At 26.4% G+C, this 24,926-nt stretch overlaps 2 protein-coding genes across 10 annotated transcripts; both read right to left on the minus strand.

Annotated features, from left to right (window-relative positions):
- Window positions 1–1,740: 1,740 nt before the first annotated feature.
- On the minus strand, window positions 1,741–11,559 carry LOC114129351 (uncharacterized). Of its 3 annotated transcripts, none has more exons than XM_050205140.1 (3): window positions 11,440–11,559; window positions 11,205–11,302; window positions 1,741–6,099 (listed from the first exon to the last, which is right to left on the minus strand). In XM_050205140.1, the coding sequence occupies exon 3, from the start codon at window positions 5,942–5,944 to the stop codon at window positions 2,522–2,524; it is 3,423 nt and encodes a 1,140-aa protein (XP_050061097.1). In that variant the 5' UTR covers window positions 5,945–6,099; window positions 11,205–11,302; window positions 11,440–11,559; the 3' UTR covers window positions 1,741–2,521. The 3 variants fall into 3 exon arrangements, with proteins under 3 accessions (XP_050061097.1, XP_050061096.1, XP_027849868.2); XM_050205139.1 differs by having other exon boundaries at window positions 11,407–11,559; XM_027994067.2 differs by lacking the exons at window positions 11,205–11,302; window positions 11,440–11,559 and adding an exon at window positions 10,121–10,286.
- A 3,050-nt stretch (window positions 11,560–14,609) lies between these two features.
- LOC114129353 (transcription factor E2F5-like) lies at window positions 14,610–21,639 on the minus strand. 7 transcript variants are annotated; one of them, XM_050205141.1, is made up of 12 exons: window positions 21,194–21,638; window positions 19,224–19,417; window positions 18,940–19,049; window positions 18,757–18,859; window positions 17,885–18,169; window positions 17,693–17,783; window positions 16,881–16,955; window positions 16,350–16,424; window positions 16,083–16,157; window positions 15,816–15,890; window positions 14,865–14,909; window positions 14,610–14,790 (listed from the first exon to the last, which is right to left on the minus strand). In XM_050205141.1, exons 2-12 carry the CDS (start codon window positions 19,410–19,412, stop codon window positions 14,672–14,674), a joined length of 1,242 nt encoding a protein of 413 aa, XP_050061098.1. In that variant the 5' UTR covers window positions 19,413–19,417; window positions 21,194–21,638; the 3' UTR covers window positions 14,610–14,671. The 7 variants fall into 7 exon arrangements, with proteins under 7 accessions (XP_050061098.1, XP_050061100.1, XP_050061099.1 ...); XM_050205143.1 differs by lacking the exon at window positions 15,816–15,890 and having other exon boundaries at window positions 21,194–21,639; XM_050205142.1 differs by lacking the exon at window positions 16,881–16,955.
- Between the last annotated feature and the right edge of the window lie 3,287 nt (window positions 21,640–24,926).

A 24,926-nucleotide genomic window follows, 5' to 3' on the forward strand; every position in this document is an offset into this window, starting at 1 on the left:
AAGAAAATATTTTATTTATTTAAAACACAAATGTTTAATTATGTAAGTATCTAACCTTACTTAATGGAAAAAGGTTAGAAGTTGAAAAAAATAAAAATGGTTTCAAAAAAGTTATTGTTTTATGTAATACTGTGTTACATAAAAAGTAACAAAAATTTGAAAATAAATTATAAAATTGTAAAAAACAACATAACATTTTAAAAATATCTAATTAATAATAATAAAACAAAAAATAAATATGTAATGGCCATAAGACCTAGAAAATGTGCAAAAATGCAAAATGAAAGCTTTAAAATTGAATAAAATTGTAGTACCAAACTTAAATTTTGTGTAAAGAAAGCTATGTTTTACAATGAACAAAAAAATGATATGCATTTTCATACAAATTCACTACCCTAGTAATTAGACATGGATAATTATTTTCTTAAAAACTATAATTAAACACATTTTATTATAATATTAAATAGTTTATTCAACTTCATAGTTGATACTTAACAGTATTATTTTAACTCAATAATTTGTATTGACAAGATAATCAATATAAAAAAGAATTTATGTTAAGAGGTATTAAATAAATCAAGTTATTACAATGCAATTTGCCAATTTAGTTCACCTTTAAATTTCCATACGTCCATGTCTACTCAAATCCTCCACTGGAATAGTTCAAAGTAACACAATCTGTGTGTACATTTTTGACCATGATAATATGTATGTAAATCATTTTTATAATAATTTATGACACACATGGTTTGGTTAAATATCCTAATGAATATTTTTATTAAATATACAGTCACTATATTTTTTTTATCAATAATTTAATTTATATTTCAGTTCAATCTTTCACAATACTCAATAGTTAATGCATTAATAGTATATTGTACCACTTTTACAATTCAGACTTATAGTTACGAATGATAATCAAAAAAATAACAATGAATTTGTTTAAAAAATTAGGTAGGTATTTTATAATTTATAATTTAATACAAATAAATATAATATATTTTTACTTATAAACTTTTTATACATTCTTAAGCTTGACCATCCGCTACTACATTTTAGATTCTGAACGGAGTGATGAATGTATTGATTTTACAATGATGTATGTTTTTTTTTTTTTGTTTTTGTGTCTGTGTACAGCATAGCTAGTCGAAATAATGCTTCAATTTCAAACTTCGAGGGTGGTTTCCGATGGAAAAGTGAATATCCTTGGTGCATTATAGAGGTAAAAAGTAAACATTTTCCAACAGTTTTCAAAAAAATCGAGAAAAACAAAAAAAACATGACGGAAAAACGGGAATTTTTACGCAAAACCAGTTTTCGACCGAATCGTTTTTTTTTATATGGTTGTAATACAAAAACTAATCACTGTTTATATATCAATAAATTATAACCAAATTAAATTTTCACCAAATGTATTATATCCTAGACAAATCATCTTCGTTCAGAATCGTTTTTCGTATACAATGATACCTATCATTGCATTCAAATTTAACCTACCCTAGTCCGAGGTCCACCCCACCTCCTAATGTACAGTAGAACGGTACCCACTCGCCCGCTTTTTTAATTTTGTTTTAAAATATTAACATTAGAAAATTATAAATGTTTTTAATATTCTTGTTATACTGAAGATATGGTGAACAAATAGAAAAGCATGACTCATTGGTCAACATTTTAATTTCATGCGAAAATATATTTTTTTCATTGTTCAATCTTACAGTGGCATTTATTGAAAAAAAAATATTCTTTTTATACTCAGCAATTATATTAATATATAGTTGTGAATTTACTCTTTACAATTTTTGATTGAAAATTATGCTTCAATTGCTTAAAGTTTAATAAAATATATAAAAGTAATCAAATAAACATTTAATGTTAAAAACATTGGTGAATTTTTTCAAAACCTTATTACCTAAGAAAAATGTTTACTGGCATGTACATTGTTTTTAAAACTGATTGCAAAATGTTGGTACAAAGAGGTTTGCAATCTCTGTAATATAGTATACACATGTCAATAAAAAAAAAATATACAGACAACTTTAACAACAGAAATACCTATAAATAAAATTATGTATAAAAATTACACACATAAAAAAATTAAAAATTGTAATAAGTCTTGTTGATATTACATATAATATATTAGTAACTATAACTATTATATTAAGTGTTAAACAATTGGTACTTATTATAATACATTATGCTACTCAACAAATGGGTACAAATTAATAATAATTTACAATCTTAGTTATAAAAAAACAATATTTTAATGTCACAACGTAAATCTATACTTAAGCAAAAAAAGTTCTGTCAGTTTAAATGACGAAAAAAAAATTTTAATTAACTATTTTATATTTACAAAAATACTTGTAATTATACATATCTTAACAGTTAATACTAGATATTTAGTATTTAAAAACATGTAAATATAAATTTAGAAATATATATATTACTTAGTTATAAAAAATTATCAATTAATAATAGTTAATAGTTCAGTATATTTTCAACTAATAAAAACTTAATACATTTATTGATGGTCTGAAAATATCATATTTAGTACATCTTTGATTGGGTCACCATTATAAAATATTGTGAAGTCATTCTGTGCAATAGAACACTTTTCTAATAAACCTTCAATCCACATTTCAATTGGCTCATACCAACTAGCATTTAATAAACAGTGTTCTAAATCGGCTTGTCTATGCAACTGAAGCATTTGCAATATGTCTAAACACCAAGATCTACGGTTTGAAAGTGTACACATATTTTTCACGTAGTCCATTAAATCATTTATATTTTTAGGAGGCCATGATTCATACGGTAATAAGTGTGCAATATTTAATAAATCTTCAAAATATTTTTGATTAAAGTTTGAATATTCTTTTGAAAATTCTTCTGGATTTTGAGTGTAATATGGAACCAAATCGGGTGCCAAGTCTGTTAATATTTGATTTTTTTTTCCCAAACGTTGAATATAAGCATCCAAGCATTGATTGTATTTTTCAATAATAGTATTTGGATTATCGTCAGATAATACACTACGTACTTTTACGAAGAATTGTTGAGAAAAATTGAGTAAATTATAATATAATTTTTCTGTACGCGTACCAGGGGTCAAGTCAACATAATGTTTGGAAAAAAATTCGATAGATTCCAGAATGGTTTTTGGTCCTTCCCATATGTGAACAGAATAATTATTTATGTACTCGTTTTCCTTGTATCCATCTAAAACATATTCGTAATGTTTAATACCATTTTTATCTGATTTAGAAGAAAATATCATGACTAAAGGTATAGCTGTTGGAGTTGACTGTAAAATTAAATCGACGCGTTTAAACAATGTTTCAATGTCTTCTTTATCCGTATTTGTGAAAATAAGAGCTGCATTTAAACCATTATTTGTCCAATTGAACTGCCCAATACAACTATGCACCGTTTTTATAAAATATGCATTATAATCAGTATGAATTGTCTGGATTTGATTGTTACTAAATCCTAATTTACCATAAATAATGGTCAGCACCTTTTTTTCTATACAATAGGGTTCTGGTGTATCTCCATAGTTAACTGCTAATTTCCAAAATATCTTTTTTCCAACAGATTCATCATTTTTTATCTCTTTTACATTTTTAACGAATATATTAGCAATTTGAATACTAATATCACATTCTGTAGAATTATTACTATTTAATGAATCAAATGGAATTTTGAATTGTCTCTTGGACTTTTCGTTTTTAATTGTATCTGGTAACGTCTCTTTTGGTGTGCCGTGTACCTGCATAAATATTGACCATGGTATGCTGCATACAGGATCAATTTCAATTTTTCTTCTTCTACGTAGGACTTTTCGTAGCCAAATAAAGAAGTACTTTTCTGCTAAAATGTACTGTTTATTTAACCATTCTTTTGGTTCTTCTTGAATTATTTCAACGACTTCATCGACAAAACTTATAGATTTTGTTGATGATGGAGACGAAGATAATGATGAAATACACTCTGAATAAAATAAATCTCTCTGAGCAAACATTTCTTCAATATACATAGATTTCTTACGATTAACATAATCCTGCCATTTACAAAAATATTTTTTGGTAAGATTAGTTTGATGTTCTATTACTTGTTTAGCATCTGGTTTTTCATTAATATTAATTTGAGGATGTGATTGCTGAATAGGACTTATATTCATAGGACTTTGACATGGAGGTTTTATAAATACTGTTTGAGTAATTGGTATTGGAGGACTTGTTATATTACTTGTTTCAAGAGAACTTGATGATAGATTTGATTGGTCTAATGGTAAGATATCTTGTGAAGTAGATAATTTGGGAGGTTGGTTCCATTCAAAATTGACAAATGATTTTTGAACTTGTGTAGGTAATGAAAACTTCGGTAAATTAAAAGTAAATGTAGGTATTTCAACAACTGGAGTTTGTATTGGAGTAGTCGAGAATAATTGACTGTTTGTATCGTCATCTTTTGGATTTGATGGAGTAAAACTGTCTACTACCATCTGAGAATCTGATATTTCAGTATTCAGATCTTTGTTTACTTCATTATTAGTATAATCATGAAAACGATCATTATGATCAAAACTTGAATGAACTGGGCTTACTATGACATCAGGCATGTTTTCTATTCTGGATATTAAATATGTTAAATTTTGTCTTTTCTCAGAAATTATAAATTCTTGTTTTTGTCTTCTAAGCTCAGGCGCACGTATGGCTATATTACGCGAAAGGTCCACATGAGTTTCATTAAACTGTAATTGAATATCAGAAAAAAACTCTTGAGCTAAGTCTCTATCATCAAAACATAATTTTTCCATAAAATGTTCCATTTCAAGCTTATAAACTCTTTTCACAGTAGTATATGACATATTCATCATTTTTATGTTATTATATCTAACGCTTGGAATAACTCTTTGTAATATACAACAATTCATGAAAGTTGTATTTCTTAGTAAATTGAAGAACTCCTTACAATCACTTGATTCTAAATAGATTGTATGAGCTTTAATACAAAATCTCACTTGAGGTGTTTGTTTTATATGAATTGGTAATAAATCATATGCTGTATGAAATTGTGGATTTCCTAAATGCATAAGCAACTCATATGATACAAACTCTGGTTCATTTGGACATGGTTGTTCTGAATCTCTATACATAGGCATCAACATTTGAATGCAATTGTTTAAGTTTTCTGTGTTTAACTTGATATCAAAACCTGTATAGCCAAGCATTAAATCATAACAAGCAATATGAAAACGGCCAATTTGTTCTAGTATTGTTATAACTTCTGAGTTCTGTAAATGTTGTTGAACAATATCTTTCCGTATTGCACGCAAACGATCCCAACAAAAATCATACCAACTAGCTAAATCTTGTTCAATGTTACATTCAATTGGGTATACTATATTTTTAAGCATATAATGCATAGTTTTAACAAGTATAGGCGTTGGTCTCAATTCTTGAGATAATGGATTAGCTTGGTCAGCAGAACTTCTAGCATATTGTTTTACCATCATTTCAAAAACTGGTTCTAATTTTGTGTCAATTATTTTACATTCAAATGGTGAAACCATATTACCATGTATACGAAGTAGACGTTCTTTTTCTGGGCACATATCTTGACAAGTACCTACCATTGGTTTAATTTCATCAACATTAACTTCTTTAGTTGGTAATGTAGTAGATGAACGTAATATTTTATCCCTAATCTCCAATACCTGTAATTTTTTATAAATAGTTGTAGCTGGAATTCTTTCATAATTGTGTTCAGTAATTTCAGTATTTTCAAACTGAGTATCAATTTGTACTTGAAAATGTTGATCATCATTATGTTGATATAAACGCTGTGATTTAAAAGGTGGTTCATCTTTGAAAGCTCTATCTTCATCATATGTAGTTCTCTTCATACGTGAATAAGTACCATTAAATTTACCATCACTCATTTTATTAGTACAACATTGAATTCTATGTAAAATGTTATGTATAATATATATATATATATAGTACTTAAATATAAATTATGTTGGTATAGTTTTGATCTGTGTTAGAGCTGACTGTTTTCATTTCCATAGAATTACCATTATCTAAAATTTCATAGCTGAAAAAATAAATAAAATAGTTAAAATAATGTAAATATTTAAAGTATATCTATTTGTAATATTGGTAGGACAAAATAGAAAAATATTATTATACAACTTTTTTTGCAAAATTTAAACTAAATAGTTAATATTTATTAAATAAACTAAGAAACTGGTTATTTAAACATGCTTTACCTGAGCATACTTATTTATTTAAAAATGAAAAAAAAATGGCTGTAAGATATCAAAAGAACGCATCACTGTCTTATGTTTTACGAGTATATCAGATAAAAACAAACACTTTTAGACTATAGGGAAAAGTAAAAATTCCCATTGTTTTAAATCTGTAAAATGCTTACCAGTTAATTATTACCTCAACACAAATGCTTGGATGATCAGTTATTTTTAATGAATGGTTGGTTAATAAAGTAGAATAAACAACTAAATAATTAAATCATTTTACTTATTGACAACTGTCCTGCATATGTGGCTAATATATCTTTAAAACATATTAAAATCTTTTTTACCAGCAAATACAACATTGTGAATACAACCATGTGATCAAGGAATAATGAAATCTTAAAATCATATAATTGCAAACAAATGTGGACAAGAATAATAGGCCATATAGAAAATGCAAATCATTAACAATTGGCTGCCAATGAATTAGCAAAACAAACCAACCTCTTAGATGCATTACATTATAATAACAATGGCTTGGGACTAAGTGACAGATACAATAACATGAAATTGTTTTAAATATGGAAGTTTTGAAAAAGGTATTGAGGAGGAGAAAGAAGAATAATATGAAGAAATAGACTTAGATTTTGAAAATTGATGAAAATATACCTACTACATCAAACTTTACCAAACAAGATATTTTACAAACTTTATTACCAAAAAATGAACCTAGAGAAATTGAAAATGAAGAGATTGAACTCTAGGCACAAACGAATACCGAAAAACCTCTTCATTCCACTTCACCAAGTTCATTTGAAATAAGAGAGGTCCTATGAGTATTACAAAGAGGAATGCAACATCACTCATCAAATTTTGAACTACATTACAAGTATAACAATTTTATCAATGATCTTTTAACAATACAAAAATAATAGTCAACGAGTGTATGTTATAATGAGTTAAGATAAATTAAAATTATTAAAAGAAAAAAATATACAATTGCATCATAATCCCCTAAAATTATGATCAAGACTTTGGAGTAATAGCATTTGAATAATTGTTTTTATACATATTCTCAGACATTTTTTTCAACATTAATAAACATAATGATATTTTTTTTTTGTAGTTAAAAAAAAAAATATTAATACATTTTTTTTAATTTAATAATACATTCAAATTTTAATAATAACTTTTACCTAACTACAAAAGTGCTTTAAAAATATAATAATATTTTACTTTAAAGGATAAGGTAAAAATATGTAAACATATATCCAAATTTTGTTAATCATTATACTTTATGGTAGTCAGAAAATATCCCTAGGAAAAATAATCCACAGAAAAAAAGCCATGGGAAAAATAAACTGCGGAAAAAATGTCAAATTAAAATAAATAAATATAATATAACAATTAAAATTAAAGTATTAAATAATAAATTAAGTATTACTTAAAATTTTTAACATATTTGGTCATATTGTATACATATATATACCTATATATTATATGATATATATCAAATATAAAATTATTAATAGGTACACAGGTTGTAGGTATGTTATTATTAATTATACAAGCAAAAATAATTTATGGGAAACTATTTAAAAAATAATTATAATGAAATATATAAAAAAAAATAAAAATTAAAGTATTAAATAACTATTTTTTTCGGTATGTTTTAAAACGTACATGTAGCCCTCAAAACACAATTTGGGTTAATGATAAACATTGTACGCTAAAATATAAAATGAAGTCAGACTGAGAGTATAGATGTGTGAGACTGAAAGTATAGTTTATAAAACAGTTAGGTACATCTTAACATAAGAAAGAGAATTTCCTTCAGAATAAAATGACAGAAAATGCCATAAATTGAACAAAAATAACATATTTTGTTGAGTATTTTGTGGATATTATCTTAAAATCAATTGATTTATATCTAACACCTAGATATATAAGTAGAATAATTAGGATGTTAATGACCAAAAAAACACGTAAAAATGCCCTAAAAACTTCAAAAAATGATCTAAAAAATCAAAATAAGTGAAAAAAATTATTTATAAATAATAATTTTTATTAGAGGTATGAGTATGATAATGGGTGTAATAGTAATTTAAAATATGAATTTTAATATTAATAAACAATAGTATACACTTACATTTTAAGCATTATTTAAAATTATTAAAAATAAATTAAAAAGTAAAATATAAATAAAAAAAAAATGAAGCGTGTATAATCGGAATATGTCTGAGAGAGTACTTATTTTATCAATGTATAACACCAAGAACTCCACAATAATAATATTAAAATGATTTTTTTAATGTTATACAAATTTTCTTTAAAATCTAAAAAATATATAAATAAATAAAAATGCATTTACCCATAGCTTAAAATTATTTAACAAGCAAAAAACATCAAAATAAAATTAGAATATTCTGCATCCAGGGAGCATGAATCAAATTTTTAGCTAAAAATTTATGCTTAAGTCATCAACATGCTAATTATGTATAAGTATATTATAATATGCGATAAATAGCCATTATTAAATATTTAATAATATAATTTACTACAATCAATACAACTATTTTTAATAATTAAATTGGATTTTTTCTGTGGCTTATTTTTCCCTGGATTTTTTTTCTACACACAAATTGTATGTATGTTAATTTTATTATAAAATTAAAAAAATATCATTAATTTATTAAAAATAGTTTTGAGAAATACATTTTATAAATAAATGATCCATTTAAAGTTATTTTATGAGAAATTTCTTTTCTTTTACTAAATAAAATAAGTTATTATAAAATATATGGCATATACTGCACAGTGACAAGTTACATAGGTGTGCATTATAAAATAGTATTTTTAAAATTTTTTATTTTATAAAAATATACTGCAGTTTATTTAACATCAATGAATACTATGTGGTACAATGAACATGAGGAATATGAAAAAGACGATTCAGTAACAGAACCTCAAAATAGTAGTTTACCAGTTATTAGAATTTTAAGATGCTGTATTCTTTTAAAACAATGATGAATGTTTTGAATTAAGTAAAGTCAAACATATTGTTATTAATGAAATAGTAGATTGATGATTTTGAGTGGAATATTTTATAGTGAGTTTTTGAAATTTTATTTTTAAATCATTATGAAGAACAGTGTTTGTCACATATCATAGGACATATCTGGATGTATATGGAATGCAAGACTTATCTAGGACAAATATTCGCTGGTTTAGCAGTAGGTACTCAATATTATAATACTAGTTTGATGATAAAAACAAATTTGGTAATTAAAACAAGTATTTTATTTTTAAGACTTTTTGCATTGTACGAAGTAAATGGAGATGACAATTTAGTGGTTTGGTATAGTTTTACCAGGCTAATATTTTATATAGTATAATACCTAAGTATTTTGACGATGGTTTTAATATAATTACGTAGTTTTTAGTTAACGTGGAGGAAGGAACTTTGTTTCTTTTTAGGATAAGTTTATACTACAACAGATTTTTCAATTTTATTCTCCAAGATAAAACTTGGAAATCAAATTAATCAGTAAACCCTCGAGTAGTATAACCTCATAGTGAAGTCAAACCATTGAAACATGATGATAGGAGGAAAAGTTAAAGAGACACATATTATATAGTCCACAACATTTAATAGCATCATAACTCAGGTTTATATGATTTTCATCTTATACAATCTATTTATATTATTTCTTAAGCAGTGTATAACACAATCGTTGTTCTGTGAAAAAACATGAAAAATATATAAATATATAAATTTATATTTGATCGGCTTTATCGAATTTCTCGATTTGAAAACGCGGCTGTTGTGAACAAACAAACACTCGACATATAGTGACTCACCTTTTTAGTGTACGGCAGCTGTCGTATTGGGTCCATCCGTGAATACAATTATAATGCAAATCGATAAAACAAACGTTTGTGAAACGGACGGTAAACAGTTAGACGCCGCACAACAATGTAAATTGTCAACAATAGTTCGTAACAACGGTCGGCGATTTTCTTGCCGGGTGACAAGGATACTAAAATGATAACAACCGACGTCGCATCATAGATAATATTATCTATGCGTCGCATGTATCCGTAACCGGGGTACCGATACGAAACGTTCTTTACGCACCGTTGCAACACACGAGATTACTAGCGTTTTGTCCGCCACCAAATAATGCGAGTAGGAGTAAAATTGTAAAAGTGTTTAAATATCTTTGTGTAATTTTCGATAAATTATAGCTGAATAATATAATTTATGTAAAAATGTGTTTTATTTTCATAGAAATAAGAAAAATATTATATGAGTTTATAATAGGTAGATATTTAAAATTTGATGTCTCATTTTCTCCATAATCGACTTTTTTTGATACAAATAAATGGAAGTTTTAAACATGTGTTTCATACAAAACTTTAATTTGAAGTAGATTTCCTAGGCCTGAGATTTTATACTTTGGTGGTTTTATTTGATCTAGGTACCTACATTACACTATTACAGAGTAGGTACAAAAAGTATCAAAGTTCTATATTTTCACTGTTATTTTGATATGATATAAGGTTTTTTATTTTTACTAAAATCTAGTAGTGGGCAGTGGCTGGCTTATATGTATAAACTAATATTGTCTTAAGGTAGAATTAAATTTTAAACTATTAGTGATAGTTTCAACTTTCAAGTGTGCGAGATGAAAATTAAACGAGTAATTTAAAATTAAAAAAATAAGGTTTTTTAGGTTTATAATAGTTTCATATGGACACATTATGTAAAAACTGATGATGTCATTAAGAAGATATACATTTTGAAAGTAATGATAATCATAAAATTTTGTTCACTATAACCAAATACTATATACGACATATAGTATATAGATATATATACACATATATATGTTATTTACTATAACACAAAGTTTACGCACACCGCTTATGGTTTTATACATACCAACTGATATAATGTAGATGTCAGGTGAATATCTGGTATACGATTTCAAATAGTTCAAACATATTTCAATTGAAAATTGAAAAATTCAAGATTTTAAGCTACAAAAAAAAAAATAAATAAACTATTTACACTTTTGGGCATACACCATACATTAATAATAATTAGTTATTATTAATTATCATATTATAATAAACAAGTATACCTAAAATTTACATTATGCATTGTACACTCTTACTGAACTGGTGTTGACGTTTTAAAACAAAATAAATAAAATCGTCGTTTTTTTTTAAATGTACTTTTTTTTTAAAAAAAACATTAAAAATAACGAATAGCCATCACTATTTTGTTTACTAGTTTGAATAATAATAATAATAACAAAAAAAAAACTATGTATTTCACTATGTAAGCTTGTTTTGTTTATACAATAAACAAAATATAAATAATATAAATACTAATTTAAATAAAATTAGTTTGGCGCAGGTTAACAAACTATTAATTTTATTTTAATTATTACAAAAATTTTATTCAATATGGTTTCGACGAAGTCATTGTAATATCAATAAGATTATTGTTCATTAAATTATTCAAAATGTATATTACGTTTGATACGTAGATATTCTTCGATTTTCTTTTTCGGCTAAAATGATTATGTATATCTTCACCTTATATTATAAAATCAAACAAATCAGTTATTGAAAAGTAGAACATTTTTTTTTTCAAATTCTTTTGTACCCACCATGTCAATATACAATAAATATTATTTTATGTTATATACAAATCCTGTTTAAATATTTTTATTTTTATTTTATTTATTGTTATAATTGGTTAGTATTAAATTTTTATTACAAAAACCAAATATTTCAGGGGGTATTTAAACACACCCAAAACACTCCCTTTTTTACCCTAAATGTAAAAATACCAAGTGTAAAATTCTGATTAAATAAATACAAAACTTTGTTAAAATGTAGGAAACATTAACAAATTAAATTAACTATGCTACATTTCTACCAACCAATCTAGCATTAGCTTGAATCATAAAATATAAATTAATATCAAACTATAAAAAAATCATAAACATGTATTAGCCCTTGATATTTTCAAAAAAAAGATGACAAATTGCTTATACTTGACACTATTGATAATGACACTAGGACTTGCATCAAAAAATCCTACATAAAATAGTACTTCTGGTCACCATACTCTAGATCCCTATGTATACACATATTAAATAATTCTGGCATTAAATTATTTGTTTCATTCTTATTAGGTATTTCTTGAATTTTACCAAACCAAATATTACTTGCAAATTGCATTTTTTTCTAAACAATACTATTAAAATATGATATTATAATATTATTATGTTCTGATAAAAGTATATTTTTATATTTTTCAATGATTGTTAAAGTACTTTAAAAATATATGGTTTATTAGGAACATAATAATTAATATGAAGAAATCAGATTTAAAAAATATTGTTTAGGAAAAAAATTATCGACCGTGACACACAGGGTGACACTATAACTACCTATTTAATATGTATTTTTATGCTTATAGGCTTATACAGCCTTAACTTTTAAGTCAAAAAATAGTAGATGACATTTCATTTACCTATTCTGTTATTATAATTTACAATATTTAATATTTATAGTACAAAACTTGTATAATGAGAAAAGTTAAAATTTTGCCGAAATAGAAATTGATGAACACCACTTTTAAGTTCCAATACCTAAGTATTTTATTCTCATTTCTCATAACTATTTATTTTATATTATATTTTTGAACTTATTAATTAGACTATGCCAGCGCCTAGACTCAATTTTTAATTTTTATTATTATCAATAACTGCCGTAATAGGTGTCGGTACTCACACCGCTTCAGCCATCCGCCTAGCCACCTTATTATAATATAGGTCTACGGCCTATATTTGTCACCGGCCGACACACACTCACACACACTTACACTCACGCGCCGTACGCTAAGTTTGTTTATTTGTTTTATGTGTCCGTGATTGGCGTGATTATTTTACTTATATTTTACTTACATGTCATCTCTGTTTAATGTTTAATTACCTATTATATTGTTGACGTGAATTATTATATAATATGTTAAAATTACGTACCATAACGCACTATCGGCCGCCGTCCAATACCGGTTGGCGGTTATACACATTATATTATTATAGCCAAAGACACAAATTTCTACATTAAGTTTTCAGTCTTCTCTCTAGCGTTTATACGTAACGGAATTTACGCGCACTAATCGCCGTGGTTTTTTTTTTTTTTGTTAATTACTGCAAAAAGTGTAACTCGGTTGGTGCTAATCGCCACCCTTTTATTAATTTAGGTACTAGTAACTCAGTTCGTGTGCGCAAATCGCCACTAGGTACTTTAATATTCTATTTTATGTGTGCGCGAATCGCCACATTTTTTGTATTATATTATATTATATTGTGTGCGCGCTAATCGCCACCAATTTTACGTTGTTATTTTATACTTGTTATTGAATTTTTGTCGGCGCTGATCGTCTTATTTATTTATTTTTCGTGTATTATTTAAATTATTTTGTGTCTGTGCGTGTGAAATTATTATAACCTAGGTAGCTACTGGCCAGCCAAGCACCGACAGAGTTGTGAGTTTTTTATTATATTATTATTTTAATTTAACTATTATATTAGTATTACTACTATTATTATTATCGGTAGTGCCAAATTATTTTTACCTGTTGGGCCAAAAAGGCCATGGTTATTATCTTTTATGTATTTTATTGTTGGACCAAAGAGGCCGCAGATTTTTTATTATTATATTTTATTTTCCATTTTCAAATTGATTTACCGTCTTTATCAGTTACCTATAAGTTAGTTTTTAAGCACACGCCCACACTTATACACATTTACACACACCATCACTTACAAACACTCACAGGTCTTGCTCGGCAAACCTGGCCACTTCATGTTGAGTGCTATAACTAAATACACATACACACACATACACAAATTGGTCGGTGGGTAATATAAGGTGCGTACGAAGTGCATGACGTACCTAATCAGGCGCACGGCCTATTATTGTCCGTTCCTGGTACAAGCAGACTATATTCTAAAAATCTTATAAAATGTAATATAATTTATAAAATTGAAATTTACTATAATGAACATTTCTAAATTATTTTAAATCACCATTTTTCCTGCAGCCACATTGAGTATATTCATAAATACAATAAATAAACTATAGAAGTATATTATAACAGCCAATTGTCAATTACAAGTAGCCACCGATTTAATAGAAAAAAAAATGAGAGAAATCTATTATAATATATACCTGGCCAGAAACTAATAAAATATGAATTAATTTATTATTAGTTATTGCATTACACAAGGAAAACAATAATTTAAAAAAATAGAAAAAAAAATAATTTAAAATACAATATATTGATAAATTAATAATATGATATATTAATTACAATAACTCTTATTATTTAGGTTTAATATCAAAAGCTTCAAATGCACCTTCTGAAGGGTCAATTACACATGGAAAAGTATTTACTGATGGAGGTGGACTCAATCTGAACATTGGATAATAAAGTGGAGGAACTAAAATAAATGAAAAATTACATGTAAATAAATTGAATAAAAGTATACTATTAAACTATTATTTGATATCATACCTCTGGTATATGATTTAGTTCCATTATCATCTAGTGTATCACAATCTGCAAAATAAAAACGTATAACAATATATTATATTTTAAATGTTAAAATCATGTGTTAAAAATATTTAATAATGTAAAAATATAAAAAATATTTATTTTTATTTTTTAAAATCTAAACATAAAAAAACCCATTTACAATAAACAATTTTGTGACCACGAGTTTACATAAGCAGAATAAAAGACGAAAACTCTTCCAGCATAACTTAAGTGTAAATATATAATATATATAATTTAAAAATTCAAGTCTAAAATTATATTAATTCTGAGTTGACAATACAAAAGAATCATAGGTATTTTAAATTATAAATAATGAAAACTTGTAACATGTTGTAAGTTTTTTGATTATTAACATTCTTTTATCTAAAATAATATGTATAGTTTAAAATTAAAATTATATGGATTCACTATTCATTAGTAAATACAGTCGTTGCCAGATAAACTAAGGCGGCGGCGGCAGCGCTTTTCAGTAGGTGTATCTCTAACTAGTCGATGTGTAAAATATATGTGTAAGTTATAATAATCCATCTATGTATAAAAATCAATATATAAATATATATATTAATATATTTTTGGTAGTAACATTGAAATACGGAGAACCCCTGGTTTTTTGTTATTGCGCTGCCGCCGCCATCTCAATTTATCTAGCAACGACTGTAATGTGTTATAAAATGAATAATGTTTTGTAATTGGTTAACCATAATATTATAATTAGCAATATTGTATAATTGTAGAAACTGTTTATGTATTAAATTTTATTAATCAAATATATGATTATATTTTACAGATTTATGGATTTATTAAAAGCTAATAAATACTAAATAACTGAATGAGAAAGTTCTTACATTTTTATTTAGAAAATATAAATACACAATTACAAAATCATAACATAATATGGAGGTTACTTACTTATAATTTTTTCCACTTCTTTACCTTCTTTTTTCAGTACAGTATTGTCTTCTATATCATCAGTTTCTTCATTATCTAAAAATAATATGGTATAATTATAAATGTATTAAATTGTATTTATCAAATATCTGATTATTTTTTACAGATTTATGGATTTATTAAAAGTTAATAAATACTAAATAACTGAATGAGAAAGTTCTTACATTCTTATTTAGAAAATATAAATACACAATTACAAAATCATAACATAATATGGAGGTTACTTACTTATAATTTTTTCCACTTCTTTACCTTCTTTATTCAGTACAATTATTTCTACTATATCATCAGTTTCTTCATTATCTAAAAATAATAAGGTATATTTATAAATGTATTAAATTGTATTAATCAAATATCTGATTATATTTTACAGATTAATGGATTTATTAAAAGTTAATAAATACTAAATAACTGAATGAGAAAGTTCTTACATTTTTATTTAGAAAATATAAATACACAATTACAAAATCATAACATAATGTGGAGGTTACTTACTTATAATTTTTTCAACTTCTTTACCTTCTTTATTCAGTACAGTATTGTCTTCTATATCATCAGTTTCTTCATTATCTAAAAATATTATGGTATAATTATAAATGTATTAAATTGTATTAATCAAATATCTGATTATATTTTACAATTTATGGATTTATTAAAAGTTAATAAATCTAAATAACTGAATGAGAAAGTTCTTACATTTTTATTTAGAAAATAAATACACAATTACAAAATCATAACATAATATGGAGATTACTTACTTATAATTTTTTCCACTTCTTTACCTTCTTTTTTCAGTACAGTATTTTATCTATACATCATCAATTTCTTCATTATCTAAAAATAATATGGTATAATTATAAATGTATTAAATTGTATTAATCAAATATCTGATTATATTTTACAGATTTATGGATTTATTAAAAGTTAATAAATTCTAAATAACTGAATGAGAAAGTTCTTACATTTTTATTTAGAAAATATAAATACACAATTACAAAATCATAACATAATATGGAGGTTACTTACTTATAATTTTTTCCACTTCTTTACCTTCTTTATTCAGTACAATTATTTCTACTATATCATCAGTTTCTTCATTATCTAAAAATAATAAGGTATATTTATAAATTTGATTTTATGTATTGAACCTCAGATTTAATAGTATGTCTCAGACTGTGTTAGCATTAATATCCTTGTTAAAACTCATAACAAATCATTCATAAATAAATAACCTTATTAATTATTTTAAACATAACCAAGCAGAACTAAATTTAATAATGAAATTTGTTTTTTTTTTTTTTTTTTTTAATGTAAAATTTTATAACTATTTATTGACTTTAATTATTGTATAAGGTATCAGTAACAAAATAGATCGGCCAAAATATTTTGATAATACTATAGGTCCTATCAAGTTCTTTAGAAAAAAAAGTGATTTTGTTGTTTGAAATATAGGCAGTTTGAATGTACAAACTTTGGTACAGTAGTGCAGTACACAATGAATATATTAGTGGGGGGTAATTTGTTGAAAATTTGCTAACCCATAATATCATATGATTTAAATTTGCAATTCAGTAATCAATAATGATGGTATTTGAAATTCAACCAGTATAAAGTTAAAATTATTTAAATTTTAAATTACGCTGAACAGTGGATATCTATATACCATTCAAGTTACTTGCACAGAGTATAATATATGCCACTATCTTGAACCATTTAATACAATATTTTCAAACTGCCTTTTTTGGTTTTTTGGTTTGAAAGTTAAAATAACAAATGCCTTGATGAAATTCTTATAAGATAAATACAAATTAAAAACATTTTTCAATAATAGTACTTACTGCATGTAATACTAGATTTTACATCATCAGAATAATTAGTGCGAGGTATTTTTCTTAATTTACTATTTGTTTCCGAAGCACATCTTTTATTCTAAACATAAAATGTTTAACATCAATATTAAATTTGTGTAAATATAATTTTATAATATAAAATATTATGTAACTAATAACAATTAAAATTATTAAAATTACCTGAAGTTGTGCAAATCCTTTGAAAGAAATAAGATTCATGTTAATTGGCACAGTTTTAGAATTTAAATTTATCTTAAAGGGTATACTGTTATTGTTTGGTTGAATACTAGAATTTTGATTAAATTTTGTTCTTGGTATGAAAATTTCTCCTTTAAGTGCTTTCTTAGGCTGTACAGTAAACACTGATTGTTTTTCTTGTTTATTGGAGATGTCACTACTCAATAAATACATGTAACGAGAAAAAGATTTTTCTTCCTGAAGCAATTTTAAATCATTAGAAAGAATCTGAAATAAAAATTGTTATGGCTTTAACTTATATATTAGTATAATTTTATATTTATAAATAGCTTATATGCAAATGGACATTTTTCTATATAAATAAAATTCTTTGTAGGTAAGTTATTTACATAAATTATGCAATAATAATATAATAAGTCTTAAATTCCTAATTAAATGTGTATTCAATTAAATAAAAGGAGGAATGATCAGCATAGACTATAGAAATAAAAGTGCATAACATTCAATTTAGGTTTTTAGAACTAATAAAACCTTGATCTTTAAATTTTAACTATTTGTATAAATTATAAATTTGTTAAGTAATAATAATTATTCTCTGGTAATAAATAGCTAGTTAACTTTAATTATTGATAAATATATTTCTATAATTACTGTCTATACCAAAGAAGCATCATGCTTTTCGGGTTGAGCCGGATCTATTGTAACTTGTAAGGTAATATGATAACTATGAAATAAATTTCTATAAACTTGTATACTAAAGGGTTAAATAAAATTTATAAAAATATCATTTTTAATTAAATAATTTAAGTTAAATGAATTACATTTTATAGTATTATTTAATATAAGCAATTCACCTCAAGTTGTTTATCTAAAATATCTTCTTGCCATTTTAAAGTTTCTATTTCTGCTTGAAGTTCGTTTCTCTCTAAGGCAATTATTCCCCCTTTTTGAGTTCCTCTAATAAATAAATAGTCATTTTAATATGTAAAAATAATAGTTAAATGTTAACTGAAGTCTTTAAAATATTGAGCATTTACATCCATTTAACTTGATTTTTGGTCTGTTTTTCTATTAAACCAATACCTTCTAGTACATTTGTAACATCATATATTCTTCTTTTTTGTTGAATATCAAGCATTGCAGTAGCCTAAAAGAAGCACATAGTTAATTTATTACTGCAAATAGGTACCTAGCTTATTATTAAATTGTATACATTTTTAATGAAAAATTAGATTTTGAAAAAAATTCCTACTTCATAATTTAATTATTTTGCTTTATAGCTTAGAGTAAATAAAACAAATAACAATAATAAGTCAATTACTTTGTCTAAATGCATTACTCCATCCGAAGTGTTTTGAAGAAGATCAATAAATTTGAGAACTAATTTGCCCAATTTATTGTTTTTCTGCCTTTTGCCTAAAACCGTATCCTTATTAGACAATAACTTTGAGGAAGATGGAGTCTCCTCATTAATGCTTTTCACAAGATCCATAATGTTTTGATCATCCATATTCACTTGAACATAAAACATATAAATACTTAACATCTATACAATACACTATATTGTATAATGATATAACTGTACAGTAACCATGTAGGCCTTGTTTAAATTATTATTAAAGTAGGATATTACTTTAATAATATCGATTTGAACACCAACATGGAAAATTGATTTCAGATATAAGAAATAATATTTCTATATTATATTATATATAATCACAGCATTTTAACGGTATTCCGCGGTTATTAAAAAAAAACGAAAGATAAGAATAAGAACGAAACGGGAGGCCTAATACTTCGCACAAGCGTGGCTTTGTTCCGCGGCGGCGGTCCGACGCGCCACCGCCGACGAGAGCGTCACATTACTTCAGTATCGACTGCCGATAAGTTAAAATAATTTTAAATGTACAGTAAGTACGACGCACGCACGCATACGTATCTACCTAGCACTTTGAAAGTACGGGCGACCGAAGCGTCCCGAGAGAACGCGACAAGTTGAATCAACAAGTTGCCTGCGCGCTGCCCTACAAAACTGGTCGCTGTGGTGTTCCGTTCTTATTTTAAACAGATTATTGTGTGTAAAATAATAATTGAATCAATTATTAACGCAACTAAATTGAAGTTTTATATTTTCACTGTTATTGTGGCTTAATATTTAAGAAAATTCTCCTACAGTGCTAGTTACTATTTTTATTTTAAGAAATGAGATAATATTATGATAAGGTTATAATATTAAAATAATTTCAGAGGTATCAATATACTGTCTCAACTTTGATGTGAACAAACAATAACTAAAACCCTGATAAAGTCAATTAGAATATTTTATTATAGTTTAGATATAATGTAAGTTGTAACTATTTTACTGAAATACTTATACCATGGATCAATTATAATCTACTATGTAGTTTTAATTTTATATTATACACCACTGAAAGTAGATAATACTAATCAGTGGCGTATCCTGAATGATTTTATGGGGGGTGGTTACAGGAATAAAAATATATCTACAACATAATATTATTAAATAAATATCAATTTAAATTATTAAAAAAAAGCCCAAGGGGGTGGTTTGAACTCCCAAAACCATCCCAGTGGATACGCCACTGATACTAATAAGTAAATTGTTTGTAAATAATATTTTTAATAATTTAAGTTTCTTATCAACTACCTATGTAAATTTGTTGCTACAATAAAAAAGGAAATAAAATTGTAATTCAAATAACCTAATTAATATCCAACCACAGATATTTAAATATTATAAGGGCAGTATTATGCTGATTCATTATTAGTAAAAAGTAAAAAGTAATAAAAAATAATAAAAAGTTGTTCCTATTGATATCTAAGGTAGGTATTGTTTTTCATTAAATATAGATATTCAACTAATGTAATACAATATGCACTAGTATGTGTTACTAATTGCCTACATCAGCGATTCTCAACCTGTGATACGTGTACCACTAGTGGTACGTGGCAAGCTCATAGGTGGTACGCGAAGAAAATCTCTCTTTATAAAAAACATATACGTATACATTATTAATAACCAAAAAAAAAAAAAAAAAAATGCAAAAATATGGTCAGGTGGTATGTAAAAATGTTCAAACTGTGTAGGTGGTACGCGAATACAAAAAGGTTAAGAATCGCTGGCCTACATAATTAAATAGGTATCTTTTATTAAATCAATTATAACCGCATACACGGTTTATCATTAATTTTAATTGCTCGTATTAAGGTATAATATTATTGTGTTTGAAATAATATAGTACCTACCTTACGGTTTACAGTATCTAGTACCTTATTTCGAGGAAACTGATAGTGAAGTCCACACTTGACTCGTACGGCGTCTGCAATCGCTTGGTGGTTGAGGAAAACAAAACACGCTTTTCAACAATAAAATGCCGCAACACTGATGAATTAAATAAATGAAATGCAAAAAAATAATAGTAGCGTCGGTCGTCACGTAAATTACGAATTGTTAATTTGGCGCAAAATGTGGTAGGCGATCAATGACGGAAAGAAATGACTTGTTAGACGATTACTGATTAGACATTTATCGTCTCGACGAATTATGAACAAATAAAACCAAACTGCCCACTACGCCCTGATACAGATATATGTTACAATAAATATGGCAACAATGGCTACTCATAGCGTGGGTAGCTACGAGTAGCCAGTAGGAGATGGCCACGTGAACGCATTACTTCGTTTCCAAAGAACATAGATTCCGATGGAGGTTTGTAACCGGTTTCACCAAGGGAATTACCCGTATTCGCCAAAATTTGAAATGATAATTTAACAAAGTTGATTTATTTTTTTGTGTGTTTGGAATATTTTAAATTGGAGCTTTTTATATAAATGTCTATCTGAAATTACCAAAATTTTTAAAAAATATACTTATAATTGGATGTGATTTATAAAACTGTTGATTAAAATGTAAAATTAGTATTTAAATAGTATTATTTTATTAATATCACGAGATCCTATGTACTGAGTATATAATATTATTATATAGTACATATTATATATAACTATTAAGTATACAATATTTTTTGGGATACTATTTACTTCGGGATACCATATTTCACAGGATAATATATTCCACGGTATATATTTCATGGGATAAAATATTTTATATATGTAGGTATTTTTATTATTATAATAGTATTTTAATGGTATTTTAATAGGATTTTGTTTTTAATATTTTAACAGTGATTCTCAACGTGGCCGCTACTGCCCCCTTGTAGGAATTTTTAATTTTGAAGGGGACGTTTTATTAAGGGGGCACTCATCTATCATTTACGTTTTTATTATTCATATTATTAGTAGGTATTTAAATATAAAATTAACTAAATTGTAGCATTAAAATGTTAAATTATAATTTTTTCTTTAATTAAATAGCTTATTAAAAACTAAAATGTTAATCTTTTGAAAATTTGTTTGAGGGGGGGGGGGTTGGTATGAGGTTTTAAAAATCTAAAAGGGGTGTTGAGTATAAAAGTTTGGGAAACACTGGTATATTAATAGCATTTAATAGTATTTAATAGTATTTTTAGTATTTTTATAGTATTATTTTATTAGTATCACGATTCACGAGATCCTATATAATATACTAAGTTTATAATATTATATAGTATAGTATATAGTATATATATAAGTATATAATATTTCTTGGGATACTATAATTCACTTATACTATATATTTTACATACATTTTTTTTACAATCCATGATAAAGTTTATGATTATGTGCTCCGTTAGTTTTTAATTACAGTAAGTTCCCGTTACAACGAATACCGATACAACGAAAAATCCCGTTATAACGTAAGTTATAGAGATCCCCTGCCGAAAAGCTACATACAAAAGCTATTTCGTTACAACAAAATTTTCGTTAAACCAAAAAAAAAATTCGGTCCCTTGGAGTTCCTTGTAACGGGAACTTACTGTAATTTCATCATTTCTTGTTCTAATTCTTCGTTAAGTTTTTACTCTTATATACGGACCGTTTTTATTCTTGGTTGCTGTGTTTTTGCAAGTGAACTCTCCACCGAACTTCGTGACTTTTGCTTAGTTCTGTTCGCGTTTATTTCAACCGCTGTTTGATAAGCTATTGTCATAAGCAATTGTTATTAGATAAAATCTAAACAGCTGTTCTGATTACGACGTTTTCACGGCTATTGTGAAGATTTTAACGTCCGGCTAGAAAGTTAAAGCTTTTCCTGCCTCATTCTCCGAGCTACATCGCCGTATTATAAGCTGCATCTCAATTTTTTTCCAGGGGCAACTGTATTTATTATTTATTATTATTTTTTAATGCCTTTGAAACATAACACTATTCTGCCTTCCCCTATTATGACTCGCAATCGTGCTGCCAACAATCCGAATGCGTCTTCCAAAGCTGTTTCTAATAAAAATCTTATATCTTCCATTGAATTCTTAAAAGCTGATATTCTAAAATTCAACAAAGAAATAGCTGATTGCTATAATAAACAACTGAATGGACTTAGCGATGACTTCAAGTAATTTTTGGGCAAATGTCTGAGCTCAAAACTGAAAACGATAAATTACGCCATGAATTTGAATTTTTAAGTAATAAAGTAACTGTTTTTGAATCTCAAGACCATTCGTCTCAACCTTCGACCTTTATTGCTCCGGTTCTTCAAGAACTATTTAAGCGTGAAAGATGTGCTACTAATACAATTGCATATGAAGTACTCAAGTATGTCTCTCAATCTGTTAAGGAGCGGATTGCTAATGATAAGCAATCACTCTATGGCCTTTTTCAGCCTCTTAATATTTCAGATCCTTCCACATATTAAGTTGTTCGCCTTGGTAATTTCGTCTTACCATTATTCGGCCTCTTAAGATGATTTGTGACCCAAAGGTATCCGTTATGCGGATCCTGCTTGAGTTTGGATCTTTAAAACATGTACATACCAACTCTATTGGAAAATTACGTTTAGTGAAGGACATAAATCTTCTACTATAGTGTCAACTATTTCGTTCTTGTCACGAAAAGCTAGATAAAAGAATTGGTGATGGTGAATCAAATTTGAGGATTGTGTATGTCAATAGTATACCCAGAATGAAAGCCTCCCCTTTCAAGAAACGGGATTGCGAATGAACTTCCGATTAAATCACTCCTAAACAACCTTTCAACTATTGTCTCTTTCAATGATTTCTATCAAAACTGCCGTAATCTGCAAACTAAATTAAGGAATTTTAAATGTAATGCTTCTATGTCAAATTGTGTTTTTGTAGTGTTAACTGAAACTTGGCTTACGGATAATATCCATAGTTGTGAAGTAGGTGTAACTAATTATAATATATATAGATATGATCGTTGTAATTTTAGTAGTTCATATCTACGTGGGGGTGGTGTTTTTATTGGCATTCGGAAGGACATTCCCTCGAGTTCAATTACTTTACCTATACTCAAAATTGAACAAGTATTTGTAAAATTATCTATTGGTTCTAATCACTTCGTTATTGGTGGAGTATATATTTCACCAAACTCCTGTCTTAGCCCCTATGCAGACCACATACAGACTGTTGAGTTTATTCTTCATAATTTATTATCTTAATAATACCTTAATAATTTGTATTTTGTGGTGATTATAATCTGCCCGAAATTAGTTAGAGTAGTGATGATAATTGTTTAATATAAGCTTCTAAATCTAACCTTCGTGTCCCTTGATTCCTGAAACATTCGCTTGGTTTTATGATGAAGACAGCTTCTGATTTTAATAAACATCTAAAATCTATTAAAATGCTTTATTGTGCACTAATTCGTCCGATTTTTGGTACAGATTTGTAATTTGGAATCCGCATACTGCTTACTACGCTTATTTAATTGAAAGAATAAAACGTAGGTTTTTGAAATTCGTTGGCTTATCATTAGGAGTTCCCCAACCATCTCACGACTATACATCTTCTATATCTGGTCTCCTTGAGTTAAACTCGTTAGCTGACCGCAGAGTAACGGTCGATCTTTAACTACTGTATGGGCTATAAGTGATAAAATTGTTTCT

The sequence above is a fragment of the Aphis gossypii genome, chromosome X, assembly GCF_020184175.1.
Source record: "Aphis gossypii isolate Hap1 chromosome X, ASM2018417v2, whole genome shotgun sequence".
In the NCBI taxonomy this organism is placed as follows: domain Eukaryota; kingdom Metazoa; phylum Arthropoda; class Insecta; order Hemiptera; family Aphididae; genus Aphis; species Aphis gossypii.

What these genes read in the sequence shown, in the direction of transcription:
- LOC114129351 (XM_050205140.1), bottom strand. Translation starts at nt 5,944, where the DNA reads ATGAGTGATGGTAAATTTAATGGTACTTATTCACGTATGAAGAGAACT.
- LOC114129353 (XM_050205141.1), bottom strand. Translation starts at nt 19,412, where the DNA reads ATGGATGATCAAAACATTATGGATCTTGTGAAAAGCATTAATGAGGAG. An exon ending in AAAAATCAAGTTAAATGGAT is followed by an intron (nt 18,860 to 18,939) that starts GTAAATGCTCAA and finishes TTTATTTATTAG; the next exon opens with AGGAACTCAAAAAGGGGGAA. An exon ending in TTTTAGATAAACAACTTGAG is followed by an intron (nt 18,170 to 18,756) that starts GTGAATTGCTTA and finishes TTTTTATTTCAG; the next exon opens with ATTCTTTCTAATGATTTAAA.